The following is a 15,860-nucleotide window of genomic DNA, read 5'->3' on the forward strand; positions in this document are numbered from 1 at the left end:
GAAGGTGCTTAATTTGTTCATATGCTCAGGTAAATAGTAGGCATTCAATAAGTCATTATGTTGATGATGATGATGAAGACAAACTTACACCTTAGCATGCTTTTCTGTTTTGCAAGAGATGCATCTCTGTATTGTGGACTGATTAACACCATAGATGCCTAACCATGTAAAGGTTCCACCAACAGCGATTGTCCAAAAGGTATGCCTTCTCAAAGGATCTACATCAAAACTATAAGAGAGACAAGCAGAGATCAGGTCATGTTGCTTGATTCCAAGATGCTATTATTAAAAAATAAGGAAAGGTCATCCAAAGCAGAATAAAATCACATTAGACATACTCTAGTATTTCAAGTCGAGACCCATTTCGTGATTGGTCTATTACGTTCTGAAATCCACCAGCACGTGCTGTCCCTTGTATGAGAACCGTCAAGAACCCGACAACCATGACAACCATTTGAAATGCATCTGTCCACACAACAGCTTTTAATCCTCCCTGGAATACAAAGAATAATGTGAATTCTTCAAATCAAAACTGGCAAGAGTCTTTGGTTTATTCCCTGATCTCCCTATTCCAAAATTCAAGAAGGCTTTTCTTTGTGCAGTACAGGATTGTGGATACAAACCTGAAAGAGATCTTTAGAGGAAATCTCATACAACTTTTGCTTTTTACAAATGACAGAAGAAGTCCAGAAAGGGCTTAATGACAGAAGTAGTATTTGAAACCAGATATTTTGAGACTCCATATCCAGCATCCTATCCATCCTACCATACTCTTACACTTGAATCCCTATATTATCTTTCCAAGATCTTCTTTCTATCATTGTCTCCTGTACTTTGCCTGTTAAGATGGATAACTCAGATAAAACTCAAACCAAAGTCTTAAACTGAAACTCATAGATTATTAGAGCTGAAAGGGAATTTAATTTCCCATATATACAATGAGGTGATTGTATTAAATGATTTCAGATCCCCAAGAGGGCTTTGGTTTCCTTTCAAAACACGACTATCTGTATAGTGGTAAAATATCTGACCCATTCAATTAGGTATGGTAAAGACTCAGTCACCCAGATATTTTGTCTATATCATTCCAGACATCTAATCTAACCAACAATCTTGATGAGGTTTATACTAGTATTCATTGAGTCTGAGTTATCATATTGAAATGATGAATATTTGTCTTCCTTTGTGATAAGAAAAGAAAGGATTCAAATTGCAATGAGACAGATTTGCATTAGTCAGAAAATAAATGTTTGGTGAGTTTAATCAATTTGGATTTAATTCCATGGAGGAATACAACCTTTTAAATTGCCATTGACTTAGTAGAAGGATATAATCCATTGTTTCAAATTAGAACTCTTAAATTCAAATAAATTCAGCAGAAAGTACATTGAGTATTTTATGAAAAAGGATCCAAGGAAGCAGTAGGACATTTTTTCCTTATCTCTCAGATAGATGACTGATTGAATTGGGACAGTGGTAAAAGATATCCTGAATGAAAAAAAGGGAGGATGGTTTTGGGGGGGGGGGATGAGTGAGGAGAAGGAGGGAGAAAGGCCAGAAAACAAAATCAGGGTCCAGATCAAGAAAACTTCTTAACTGAATTTCTGAAAAGAAGATTAAACTCCTTCAGTATATAATGGTTTCCCCCTTCTGGAAATCTTTAAACAAAGATCGGGCTAATAACTTGTGTAGAATATTGTAGGTGGTCCAGGGGATCAAGCACTAGGTCTAAAATCTGTAAAACCTGAGCTCAAATTCAATCTCACATATTCTCTAGTTGTGCCCCAGTTTCATCAACTATAAAATGAGAAAAATAATAGAATCTACCTTCCCGAATCGGCAACTAGGTGGAACAGGAAGACTCATCTTCATGCTTTCAAATATGACCTCAAACACTAGTGGTGTAACTCAAGGAAAGTTACATAACCCTGTTTGCCTCAGTTTCCTCATTGTAAAATGAATTGGAAAAGAAAATGGCAAACCACTCCAATATCATTGCTAAGAAAACCCTCCAAATAGGATCACAAAGGATCTGAAATGAATAATTAACAACAACATTGAACTCCCAGTGTTGTGAAAAAGCTCAAATGAGATATTAACACAAAATAGGTACTTAAAAATGTTAGTTAGCTCCTCTCCCTATCTCATTTGATCATGATAACAGCCTTATAAAATAGGTGTTATTATCACCTCCATTTTTGTAAGTAAGTATTCTGTGGCAGCAAAAATTAAGTGACTTGTCTAGATTCATAATGTAGGAAGTATCAGGCGTAGGATTTGAACTTGGGTCTTCCTAACTCCATATCCAGCCTGCTATGTACTATGTCATCTAGTAGCCTTAAGGAAGTGGCCCCCAAGTTGAGTTTTGAAGGAAAATATAGGATCTTAATCTGAAACTAGGGGAATGAGAAGAGTAAAATCAGCTAGAGAGCCATACTGTCAAGCTGAAAAGTCAAATTCAGTGTTGCATTGTGTAAATAAAGTGCCACTTTGGCCATCCAAAGGGTTATCCAGAGTTTAAAGATTATCAGTAAGACTCTGGGGAAGGGAAAACCAGCATGAACAAAAAATATAGAGCCTGGAAAATGGGTATCATATTCTGGCATTCAGTGAAGAAACAGCCTTTAAGGGAGCAGAGAGTTTGTCCTGGTGAATAGGAAGACATGATGAGATTAATTGGGTTGGGAAAAATAATGGTTAGTCTCAAATTTCAGACTAAAGAATTTGAATTTCATTATATATATACAATCAGAAATCACTGGAAAGTTTGGGTTTTTTAAGTCAAAGAAAGACATAATGATATAGATTACTTAGAAAGTTTTATCTAGCTTTAGTGTTTAATGGATTGAGTTGAATGACAGCAAAAGCAATGGAGCCTTGTTGGAAAGCCATTTTAGTAGTCCTAGTGTGAGGTGATGGGGATCTTGGCAAGAGTGATGACAGTGGGGATGAAAGGAAAAGAAATGGATATGAAAGACATTTCAAAACAATTGTGAATGCTGAAAAGGACATCTAAGATAATTTGCTGCTATCTAAAATGTATACTATATGCTATACCTAGTAACCGTATCATCTATTGGCTATCTGTTGAGTGATAATAGATAAAAATATTCTTCATCCAGAGACAGTTGTCTGTGTACCCACATTCTAAACTAGTTACTCATATTTCTTACCCACGTCCAATTGCTCTCCTAGAAGAAGGATATCACAGTTAATTGTTATCGTCTATTTAAACATATTGCTGACATCTCTCAGGGTTTGAGACTAAAGAATTGAGTGAGTGCAGATCAAAATGCAGGAAATAGTTCCAGGTTTACTAAAAACTAGTCAATAGCGACATCCAAGTCCTGGAATTGATGACATTTAAAATTGACTGAATATAACCATCTTGCTCACATGTACAATCACCCCCTCTGTCTTAACAAGTAGACAATTGGGAGAGATCATTTTTCTTAGGCAATGTAAGGGTTGCCTATGGGTGAAGGTGGCTAATGATTGAAAAAAAGTCCCTTTCTCACCAGTTCTCCCAAAAAACAAATACCAAAATGATATGTAGCCGTAGCCTGAGGTAATTTTTCCACTGGTAAATCTGAGTATTTGTTATCACATTCTACCATCAGCTCACGTTATACTTTGCTTACCTTAGAGGCTAGCAATAAAAATGCATTTGAAGAAAAATATTCATATTTTAGAAAAATAGGTGTAGTCAAATCAGTCTTTTTTTCCCCATCATATAACTTTGAAATATAATCATCCACTCTGGAATTAGAGTCCTGCCAGTTGTGATTTGGCCTTATTACATCTTAGGCTGGCAAAACTTTCTCTGAGCAATACATACATACCAGAGTACAGTAGAACGTGCAGACAATTCCTGTAGCAAACACAGATCCCCAGAGATTAAAGCCCGTCACTGTGAAAGGAAAGGAAAGTTATAAGAAGTTTCTCCAAAGTCAATAAACAGAAGTTTTCAGAAACTGAGGCATAAGAGAGTTCACCTGATGTGAAGGGGCAAGTCTAGTTACAGACTCCCTTAGGAAACTGACTTCCATCAAGCATGGAGCATCATCTTATAAGTTACCACAGCTGAGTCCCGAAGTCCCAGAGGACTTAAAAATAAAAGATTTTTCCCAGATTACAGATCTTTCTGTCTTTGGTCTCATCATGCCCCCCTAATTAGTAGAGCTATATCAGAATTTTTGTAGTTCAGTCATTTCAGCTCTGTCCACTTCTTTACGACTCCATTTGGGGTTTTCTTGGCAAAGATACTAGAATGCCTTACCATTTCCTTTTCCAGTTCATTTTAATAATTAATAATAATAAGAAGAAGAAGAATGTTTTCCTTCATTTTTCTTTTTTTTTCTTTTTTGTTTTTTTTTAAGTTTCTGCAAGGGCAGTGGGGTTAAGTGGCTTGCTCAAGGTCACACAGCTAGGTAATTATTAAGTGTCTGAGGTCAGATTTGAACTCAGGTACTCCTTACTCCTGGGCCAGTGCTCTGCACCACCTAGCTGCCCCTTGTCCTTCATTTATGAAGAAGACCACAACATCAGGGAGGTGATGCCATGACAAGTATGTGAATTGGATTTGAGTGAGGGGGTGCTGTGCTAAGTCACCAGTTTCACTTTCTCCTCTGGAGTCATCTGGGTCCAGTGGTCAGATAGGAATCAGGACCCCTGGGTGAGGGGCAATCAGGGTTAAGTGACTTGTCCAAGATCACACAGCTAGTAAGTGGCAAGTGTTTGAGTCCAGATTTGAACTCCTGTCCTCCTGACTCCAAGGCCAGTTCTCTAACCACTGCACCACCTAGTTGCCAGATAAGGCAACTGAGGCAAAAAAGGGCTAAGTGATTTACCCAATATCACACAGCTAATAAATATTTGAGGTTGAACTCAGGAAGATGAGTCTTCCTGACTTCCAGGCATGGCACTGTGTCACCATCTGCCCTTTTACCATAATTTTAAAATCATTCAAATCTTTGGTAAGAAACGCTGCCATTTTGTTGTTGAGTTGGTTTTTTTTAGGTTTTTGCAAGGTAAATGGGGTTAGGTGGCTTGCCCAAGGCCACACAGCTAGGTAATTATTAAGTGTCTGAGACCGGATTTGAACCTGGGTACGCCTGACTCCAGGGCTGGTGCTTTATCCACTGCGCCACCTAGCCAACCCTAAACGCTGCCATTTTGAATGGATTTTAACAATTAAATAAAACAATAGGACTTATCAATAACACTTAGACTTTTCCCGCAGCTTCTGACTAATTATTACACCAGTGTAGGCACTACCTTCATTAATATCCATAACAATCTCTTTATCATTGGTGGCTGTCAGGTGTTTCTGGGGTGGGGGGGGTGGGAATTCAGCACATGGTGATCAGCCTTCTAATGATGAGCCCACTGTGCTAAGCTAACTTGGACTTTGGATATTAGATAAATAAGTCATTGCAGGCCTGGCCAAAAGACTTTCTAACTAGGTACTGTCTCTTCCTTTTAAATAGGTATTGATTGAATAACCATTTCTACATAGATCAGTCCCCTTATCCATTGGAATTTTGGAGAATAATAAGTCCAAACAGATTATAATAAATATTTTGTTCCTTTGCTCATTAAAATTGTAAATATATATATATATATGTATATATATATATATATATATATATATATTATGTTCTCCTCACTCTGAAGCTTTGTTCAGCCTTTCAATCATGTCCATATGATACCAGACAGTCTAAGGGCTTTTCTTCGCAAAGTTACTGGAGGGGGTTGCCATTTCTACTCCAGTGTGTTCCCCTTTTACATGACCCCATTTGGGACTTTCTTGGCAAAGATACTGGAGTTCTTTGCTATTTCCTACCCCAATTCATTTTACAACTGAGACAAATGGGGTAAAGTAACTTGCCCAGGGTCACAGAACTGTTTAGTGACTAAAACTTTAAACTAATTTAAACTAATATCTTTCTAACTCCAGGCCAGGCATTCTATTCACTGCATCACCTAGCTGGCCCAAAGCTGTGTGTATATAATTCCAACATTTTAGGTCAATTTTCATTCTGACTTGCCACAATGCAGTCCTAAAATCCCATTAGACTTAAAAACTAAGAAATAATAATAATAATAATAATTTTATAGATAAAACAACTAGTAATGCACTTAAATTAAATGCCACTGTGGATAGCCTTCATCTATGAAAGCCCTTAGCTTTAAGAAAAACCTTTCAATGCTTTATGCGTTTTGCAGAAATCAAGACGAGCACCAGTTGAGATATTATTTCCCTTACAACTCACCTTGGTTGAGTGCCAAGGCAGGAGCATAAATCACCACTCCAGTATAGAGGATCTGAAAGAGAAGGAGGTGAGGAAGAATTGTTTGGCAAAGAGGCTGTTGACCAGTTGGTTGAAAGCCCACAAGCATCAAATGTGGTCACCTCAGCAGTCTACTTTCTTGAGGGTGGCAACATCCTTACCATAGACTTAATTGTTCAAAGCCATTGGTTTTAAGGGGACATAACACAATACATATGGTGGCTATAGACCATATATATTTTTCTTCCTCCACTTGCCACTTCACAGGGAGGAGGTGGAAAACATAAGGAATGCATAATAAGGAAGGGAACAGTAATTAGCCCCTGTAAGAACTCAGTGAATGTGGGTATATCTTGGTCCTTCTATGCCTTTATTTGAAGGAGATTCTCTTTCTTCTCCACCTTCTTCATCTCCTGACTAAACAAGACTAGAAAACTTATTTATCATTATACTTCTAGAATACTTCTGTAAATGATTTAAAGGATAATAGGGGCCAATCTAGAAGCTGGTAAGAGAAAGAGAGGAATATTAATTTGGAGACATATTATGGAATGATCTCAGAGATGGGACCTAGAAGGAACCTGGGTTTTTTTTCCTCCACAGGGTGACAAACTAGAAGGAATGCTTTTCTCCCTACATCTCCATTACCAATATCAATCCATCAACCAGCTACCTCCCTCTGCTAACCAATGAAGTCACACATCCCTGAGTCATCTTCCCACTGGATCATAGTGACCTGCATTTTCTCTTCCACACCTTTTCTTATACTAGCTAAACCACCTGGCCTGGATACCTGGAATCAATAGAGCATCTGCTAGGATTTCGGTATTGGGGAAATCAACCCTACAGGAAGCTTGCTTTAAATGACAGTTTACTCCCATTTCCCTCACCTTCTCCTTTGTATCCAAAGTCCTAATCTTATTCACCTCCATCTTTCTTTTATTATAGCTTTCCCCTTTGTTATTCAGTCATTTCAATCATGTCCAATTCTTGGTTACCCTATTAAGGATTTTCTTGGCAAAGATACTGGAGTGGTTTGCCATTTTCTTCTCCAGATTATTTTACAAGTGAGGAAGTTGAGACAAATAGGGTTGAGTGACTTGCCCAGAATCACCCAGCTAGTAAGTGTCTAAGACAAAATTTGAACTCATGAAGATGAGTCTTCCTGACTCCAGTCCCAGAGCTCTATGCACTATGGTGTTATTGAGTCTCCTTCCTTTACAGAGACAGCACCCTCACCATAGACTTGGATGTTACCCATGCTATCCTTTTTCCCTATATGCTTTGAAAACTCTCCTCTGCTGTGGCACAGAGAGAAAAAAATGGTTAATTTAGAATTAAAGGACCTGAACTCAAAATTAGGCCTTCCACTTACCCACCTGTGTTACCTGAGGCAAACAACTTCCTTTCTATGCCTTAGTTTCCTCCTCTGAAAAATAAGGGAGTTGAAGAAGATGCCCTTCAAGGTCTCTTATTGCTCTAACTCTAGGACCCCAAAACTGATGCTAAACCTCTTCCTTTCAATTTTCTTTCATCATCTGAGCTCACTTGAAAACTAGCTCTTTTCTGAAGATACCCTATCTTTTGACCCTCCATAGGTTATATCTACCTTTTGCCATACTGCTGGGGCATAAATGACCAGGAGGAAGAATATTTTATCCAGGTCCTCCCCACCCCCACCACTGTCACTTTCAACAATTGCTCAAAATTCATCTCTCCTTCTAATAGCCAGGGAGCTCACAAGTCAGAGAGGAAGGAAGTCAAGTATCGCAGGAATGGGGGACAGCCAAAGAGAATTGCCAAAACTAAGAAATAGAGTATGTTATTAGTGGAACAGCCAGGAGGCCATTGTCTCTGAATTGAAGAATAGGTATAAGATGACTAGAAATGTGGGAAGGGGCTATGGTAGTTTGTATTTGATCCTGGAAGCTACTGGAGTTTATCGAAAGGGGTGGGGTTGGGGAAGCAACATGAGACACCCCAAGCTTTAGGAAAATTATACAAGTGGATGAATGGAGAATAGACATTTCAAAATCCAGATAATTGGCATTCTTTATGCACCTTATAAACCATTACATTTATCTCTTCTGTGTGACCATAGGTTTCATTAAAGAGTCATCCCCAATTTGTTATATATATATATATAATATATATGTATGTATATACTTATGATAAATTATTCTTAAAAATAGGCAACTTATTTGTAGTCATTGTAAAGAAATTATAAGCCATGAATGAAGGTCCATGAACACGCTGTGAGGACAGTCAAAGAGAACAAATTATCTACATATCCTTGAAAACTGTCCCACGCCCACTCCCAAAGAAAGCCTAAACCCAACTCTGCTCTTTCTAGATTATTGTTGTTGCTCACTAACAACTCTGAGCAGATAGGGTTTTGGGGGGTTTTATTTTAGGTTTTTGCAAGGCAATGGGGTTAAGTGGTTTGCCCAAGGCCACACAGCTAGGTCATTATTAAGTGTCTGAGACCGGATTTGAACCCAGGCACTCCTGACTCCAGGGCCAGTGCTCTATCCACTGTGCCACCTAGCCACCCCTGAGCATATAGTTTTAACATACATGGCTCGAATCCTTCATGTATCATATATTTGCTTGTTACCTCCATTTGCTATTTCACCAATGCAGAGATCTCCTTGGTGAAGAAACTCCTTCTGCCATTGTAGATTGGCCACATACTACAACTTAATATTAGAACATTATCTGGGAGTATTGAGGCCTGAATCCAAGGCCAACTCACCATTCACTTTAACACATGGACTCTGTGTCTCCATTTGTCACAGAGAATGGGATGTTTTGAAAATGAAAATATGTACTTTAAGTTGGTTTTTTTTTTGTTTTTTTGTTTTTGTTTTTTTTACAAGGCGAATAGGGCTAAGTGGCTTGCCCAAGGCCACACAGCTAGGCAATTATTAAGTGTCTGAGGCCAGACCTGAATTCAGGTACTCCTGACTCCAGGGCCGGTGCTCCATCCACTGTGCCACCTAGCTGCCCCTGAAAATATGTACTTTAAAATAAATGTCATATTCAATCCAATCACCTTTCCTACCCTTAGCCTTAGATCTGTAGACATGGATCTCAGTAACTGCTACCCATGTACCAAGTTGCTTGTTTTATTTGCCAGCATAACTGCAGCAACTCACCTCTCACTACACACCATGGGCTAGAAAAAATGTATTCCCATGAACATTCTCTCTTCACCTCCCTTCAGGACTCAAACCCAAATTTGAAATGATTCTTACCGTCTGCACTATGTAGATAAGTGTAGCAGCATACCGGACCACCTTGTTAAATCTTAACTGTAAATACTAAAGGAAACAAACAAAAAAAAGAAAATATACAAAAAAAAATCAATCAGTGCTTTTGCCACCCCCTAATCTAGAAGGAACCATGGTATAATCAAGAAATCACTGCATTGAGATTTAAGAAGACTTTGCTTCAAATCCTACCTTGAGATATTTATTGATTGTATGATCCTGGCTGACTCAACCTCCATATTTCTAGCATTCCCTCTATATAGATTCAAATGCCTCAGTTTCCTATGTGTTCAATGAGGGAATTGGACTTTCATTAACCATTAAGTTCTCTTCCAACTTTACATTTATGATCTCATGAACCTAAGAATCACAGATGTAAGTAAGTATGTAAAAGTAAGAAGAGGTCTCAAAAGTCTCCTGGTTCAACCCCTATTTGGACAGGAACATCTTTACCAAGAAGCCAGATAGCTTCAGCCTTGAATACCTCCAGCAGTGGTTGACTCACTACCATACAAGGCAGTTCATTGCATTTCTTTCTTTTTTTGAACTCTGTTAACAAGTTTTTTTTTCCTTTATAGTGAGCTAAAATATGTTTCTCCTGCAACATCTCTCATTTAAACGTACAGTCAAACTGACCTGTTCCCTGATTTTTAGACAAACCTTTCTATCTCCTATCTCTGAATATTTGCCCAGGTTGTCCCTACTGTCACCAAGGCTTTCCAATTTCACTTCTATCTTTTGAATTATTAACTTTCATCCAGTAGCTACCTAATACAACCAATGATTTTCCTAATTATGTCACCCAATCATCTACCTACTGACCTTTTAAATCTTCTGTTCCTAAAGTCATCTTCATGTCTATATATGTAGCATCCTTGGAAGCAAGGAATTTTTCATGTTTGTCATTGCATCAGCAGTCTAGTAGTGTTTTAAACTTAGTAAATACATTTTTATCAGTTTGTATTAAATGGAACTGAATCCTCTAGGAACTCATGAGATCATAGACATAAAGGTAGAAAGACGCTTAATGGTTAATAAGAGCCCAATTGAACTACACTGAAGAGATTTCCATGCATCTCAGCCTTTAAGTCAACCGGTCTTTCTTCCATTCCAACATAGATTACACTCACAGGAGTTCAGGGACTTTAGGAATCATTAATCCAACCCCTTCACACAGAGACAATGAACCCAGAGAAAGGAAATTTTTTGCCTAAGTTTAAAACCAACCAGCTATGCTAATCTATTTATATCAACATCCACCTTGAATTCTCTCCTTAGGTTATTTTCTTTTAAGGACATTTAGTACTCTAGGCTCTCCTCTGAAGTCCTTACTTCTTAGATTCACACTGATTATATGTAGGATCATAAGACATGAAGCCAATCATAAAGAAAGAAGTAATTGGCACTGGGCTCACATTTCCAGGGATGAGTAGTGTTCTCATTCAGGAAGTGGTATTTCAATTAAGAGTGGAAAAGATAATTAGGAATTCAACTGAAGAAGTGGGGTAAGACTGGTTTTCCAGACTTCAGACTAATATCAGAAAAGGCAGAGAAAGTCTGGGAGCCAGAGAGTGGCCAGTTTGGCTAGAAAGCAAATAATACCAAAGAAAAATATAAGCTAAAACTAGAAAGGCGATAGCATATAGAAAGTCTTGAAAGCCAGATGAAGTAAATAATGGAGACTCAATATGTTTAACCAAAAGTCTGAAATGAGCATATTTATATATAGGAAAGGTTATTTTGGTAGCAAATAAATTGTAGAAAGGAGAGAGGTGGGGAATTAAGAAAGATCTAGAGAGGACACATGTATCAGGATCTTGTAAAGGAAAAATAAAAAGTCCCAGTAACCTATTAGGTATAATGTATAAGGGAGAAGGAAGAAGCAAAGCTAATTCAAAGGTAGCAAAAGCAGAGACTAAATGGTAAATGGTAACATCACTCAAAAATATAAATCAAAAGGAAGAACAAATTCAAGAGGAAAGATAATATTTAAGGGTCTATTACTTTTTTTCCTTCTTTTTAATTCCATGCATATCACAATGACTTCATATTATCTTCAGTTTAGAACTAGAATGAGTTCCAAAGACCATCCAAATTCTACAGTAACTTTCTCCTCATTTTACAGGGGAGGAAACTGAAATCTAGGGAGGCAGAATGTGAAACCTGGTCATCTGAATCCAAGACTATGTTCTTTTCATTTTACTGCAATGCCTAAATACTCTAATTCAACAAATATTTATTAACCCCCTAATATGAACAAAATGCTATGCTCAGCCCTAGAGACAAAAATGCTATTATCTCTACCCTTTCATAGAGTTCATGTTCTGCATATGTGAGGGAACAGGGTTAGGGGGTGGAAATACATATATACATACATACATACATACATATATATATATATATATACACATTCATATGTGAAAAGACAAAGTAATTTTAAGAGAAAGAGAGCATTAATGACTAGATATAGGTGGGGGGGATTGGGAAGAGTTTTCTGCACGTCTATGCTCAGCTTCAGAGGCAATTGGAGATTCAACCCGATAATGAGATGGGAGGTCATTTCACACATGGGGGAAGTTCTGAGCAAAATTGGCAATCCATTCTACCAGTGTAATTTCATTTGATCTTCACAGCAGATGTAGTTTGGGGCTCTGTCAAAACACTTATTGTTGAGCCCATTTATAATTGAGCAACAAGAGGTTCCAGACAAAGTCCCCACTAAAGTGGTCATTGCCTGAATCCTAATCTACTAAGAGTGAATGCAAAAGGAAATTGTTTCTGTTTTGTTCAAAAAACTCTGTGAGTCTTTCCCCCCCCTACCCCCACTGATTATTTTTGACTAAGTTAAAGAGGTTGTTCTCTACTTCATTTCTTTCATATCTAGTCTTCATCACTCAATAGATGTTGCCTTAGTCATACTGAGAACTATTAAAGACCTTAACTTAGAAAGGCCAAGGCTTCCCATAGCTCCAATCTTCTCCATCCATATCTGGCCACTGGATCCAAATGACTCTGGAGGAGAAAGTGAGGCTGGTGTACAGTCCTCCCTCACTTAAATCCAATTCACTTGGCATGTTATGGCATCGCATTCTTTTGTGTGTGTGTGTGTGTGTGTGAGGCAATGGGGTTAAGTGGTTTGCCCAAGGCCACACAGCTAGGTAATTATTAAGTGTCTGAGGTCGAATTTGAACTCAAGTCCTCCTGGCTGCAGGGTGGGTGCTCCATCCACTGAGCCACCTAGCCACCCCCATGGCATCACATTCTTGATACCCTGGTCCTCTTCGTGAACAACAATCTAAATGCACAATCAGCAGTTTAGATAAGTTTTAGTAAATACAATTCACTCTATTAAAAAGTCTAATATCTTGGACTGAATTGAGTGATCTGGATGGTCAATTCATTCATAGGATTGATGAAGTGGGGCGAACAGCCTTCAGTCCCTCCCAGGATCCTGGAGGACAGTAAGTTGAGCACCCCAGATTTAGAACTAGAAGGGTTCCTTAAAGATCATCTAGTCTAACCCCCTTTATTTTACCCAAAAGGAAACTGAGACTCAGAGAAACTAAAAGGAACTTGTCAAAGATTACACATTAAATGACAGAATCAGGTTTTGAACCTTTGTCTCTGACTCCAAATCCTGCACTCTGCCCCACCACTCTTCCTTTCCTAAGAATGTAGACATCTGATTACACCTCCCACCTTTTCCACCTTATCAAATTAAAGATATACATTTTTTTAATGAATATTCAAAATGGAATGAAGATTATTATTATCACAACTGTAGTGATGATGTTCCAAAATTCAATTCTTGAGTCTCATGCTATAGCTGTTATTTCTATTTGAACTACTAGAAAATTAATGGGAGAGAGTGTCCCTTTTGTTCCAAATAACATGGGGAATTTTCCTAAAAACACTTACTTTGTTTAAAATAATCCACAGAGTGTGTATATATCTATATTTATATGTATATGTGTGTGCATGTGCATGTATTTACATGCATATTTGCTGGAAGAAAAAGAAGCTTTGAAGGCTTAATAATAAATCTGGGTTTTAAAGAAAATTCTATATGTACAAAAAAAAAAAAAAACTTAGTAGCAGAATTCTCCCAAACTGAAATGAGCTGCTGTTGCCATTGGAAATTTCTAAGCACAGGCTACCAAGAGAATTCAATTTCAGGTATAGGTTGACCTCACTGGCTTCTAAGTTTCCTTCCATTTTCATGATTCTATATGAAATGTTCAGAGCTTCATCATAATCCAGTCAAAAAGGATCCTAGTCTGGGGAGCAAGAAGTCTTCATTACTCTATGGGTTTACTCCATAATTACTTATGTGACTTTAGAAAAGTGGCTTAGTTGTATCTCAGTTTCCCTACATGTAAAATGGAAATAAAGATCATTCTTATTCTGCCTATCTCTTTGGGACCAAATGATGTCTTCTTAAAACTGAATGGTCTTGTTAAACATATCCTGTGGTTTCTTGTGATTATGACAAATTCGGAGTTGTACAAATTGGGCCAGAACCAAGGATGTTCTGGAGCCTGCTCAAACAGGCTTAGGCTCAAGCTGATTGTTAAATTCTTACTACAAACAATCACACCTTGGAAGATGACAAATACTACAAATTAAGGGCTTGATTTATTGTTTTGCTGATTATCTAGATTTAACAAAATCATGAGATAAATGTTAAAAAGGCAGATTAAATTTTCCAAATAGTGTTAAATATTTGCCAGTATGCACCTGAGCAGTACCCACTCCTAAGCACCAAATCCAGACTGTTGACCCACAGAGATGAAATGAGAGAAGTGATGTGAGTATGCCTTGAGAAGTTTATAGCACTGTACAAATTATTAGTACAAAGCATCCATTCATTCATTAAGCACCAACCACATACAGGCACAGATTATAGGAATTATAGACCCATGGAACTTGACTGGTAGGCACCTTAGCAATTAAATCTAGACATCCGACAATGATTACTTCCCTTACCTCATAAGTACTGGTAATTCCAGACCTGTAGAAAACTGGCAGAAAGAGCTCAGAGGTAAAGATGATGACAAACGCATATGCTATGAAGAAAAGCAGGAAGGATGCCCCAAAACGATAGACTTCAGCTGGAGCCCCAAGTACAGTGACTGCTGACATGAAACTAGCAGTCAAGGACAAAGCTACTGGACCGCAGCTCATTTGTTTGCCCCCAACTAAAAACTCCCTAGAAGTCACCTTCTTCCTCTCTTTGATGGCAAAGAATACTCCGATTCCTGAGGAAATAATAAAAAGAGCTGCAAAAACAACATAATCCCAAGCTTCAAAGTTCTTAACTTGGGGACCTGCCTGCCCTGCTGACATGGTGCCAGGTGAATGCTCTCTTTGTTTCCAGTCCTTACAAAGGAATATAGGTTCAGGGATGAGGCCCACAAAATGACCAGGATCTTGTCCAGAAGAAAGAGCTCTCGGACCTTAATGGCCACCAAGATCAAGAAGTGCTGAATGAAGATATCCTAGAAATACCGTGGATCAGGAAGCATTTCAGAAATGGAACCCAAAGCAGATTTCGATCATTGTCACAGTCCAGGACAAGAACTTGAAACCTGACCCTAGCCTGAGGCTTTCGGTGCACTCACTGAAATACATTCTTCCACAAAGAAGAATTCAGATGTTCAGAAATTAATAACCAACGGGGGTGGAATTAGTTTCTACAGATAACACACTTTTATCTCCCGGGTTTTTACTGGAAGTTAAACATTACTGGGGAACATGGAAATGAGACCGTGTTAAGCAGTTTAGCATTCTAAATGATTGTGGTGACATCTGTAAATAACAAAAGATATCACTTAGATAAATCTTCTCTCTTAAGAAGAAACAACTGAAGAAGAGTCCAGAAAACAACAAGGGCCTCAGGATACTGAATAGGAGCCATTTAACCCAAAAGCAACATTTTTAAAAGTATAAATCTCTCAGACTTCTGAGAAATCATATAATCCAGAAGTCCTTAGCTAAGGAACCTGCGAACTTCATTTTTGGGTTTTTTTTTTATTTTTGGTAACAATGTCAATATAATTGGTTTCCTTTACATTCCTATGTATTTTAAGTCTTTAAAAAACATTTTTCTGAGAAAGGGTCCAAAGGCTTAGTTAGTGAAGTTTTTTGTGTTAGAGACTCATTTAGCTAAGAATCTGAGGAAACAGTTTCAGAGGTCAGTTACCTACTCAAGGTAATATAGAACCAATATTTGAACTCAGATCATCTAACTCTAATTTCAGTGTGCACTTGATACAACAGTCTTCTAAATGAGTTA

General features: G+C 38.0%; 1 protein-coding gene across 2 annotated transcripts in view; it reads right to left on the minus strand.

The window, feature by feature from the left end:
- Positions 1-15,243, minus strand: part of SLC5A12 (solute carrier family 5 member 12) — a 46,263-nt gene extending 31,020 nt beyond the window's left edge. The window contains exons 1-6 of one of the 2 annotated variants that reach the window (XM_074230396.1): positions 14,552-15,242; positions 9,551-9,616; positions 6,276-6,327; positions 3,843-3,910; positions 339-493; positions 89-229 (exon numbers count right to left, since the gene is read on the minus strand). In XM_074230396.1, coding sequence (XP_074086497.1) covers positions 89-229; positions 339-493; positions 3,843-3,910; positions 6,276-6,327; positions 9,551-9,616; positions 14,552-14,911 — 842 coding nt within the window. In that variant the 5' untranslated portion in view covers positions 14,912-15,242. Of the gene's footprint in view, positions 1-88; positions 230-338; positions 494-3,842; positions 3,911-6,275; positions 6,328-9,550; positions 9,617-14,551 lie in introns of both variants that reach the window. The other variant, XM_074230397.1, reaches the window with a different exon arrangement.
- Positions 15,244-15,860: the final 617 nt, after the last annotated feature.

This window comes from Macrotis lagotis, chromosome 3 (genome assembly GCF_037893015.1).
Source record: "Macrotis lagotis isolate mMagLag1 chromosome 3, bilby.v1.9.chrom.fasta, whole genome shotgun sequence".
Lineage (NCBI taxonomy): Eukaryota > Metazoa > Chordata > Mammalia > Peramelemorphia > Peramelidae > Macrotis > Macrotis lagotis.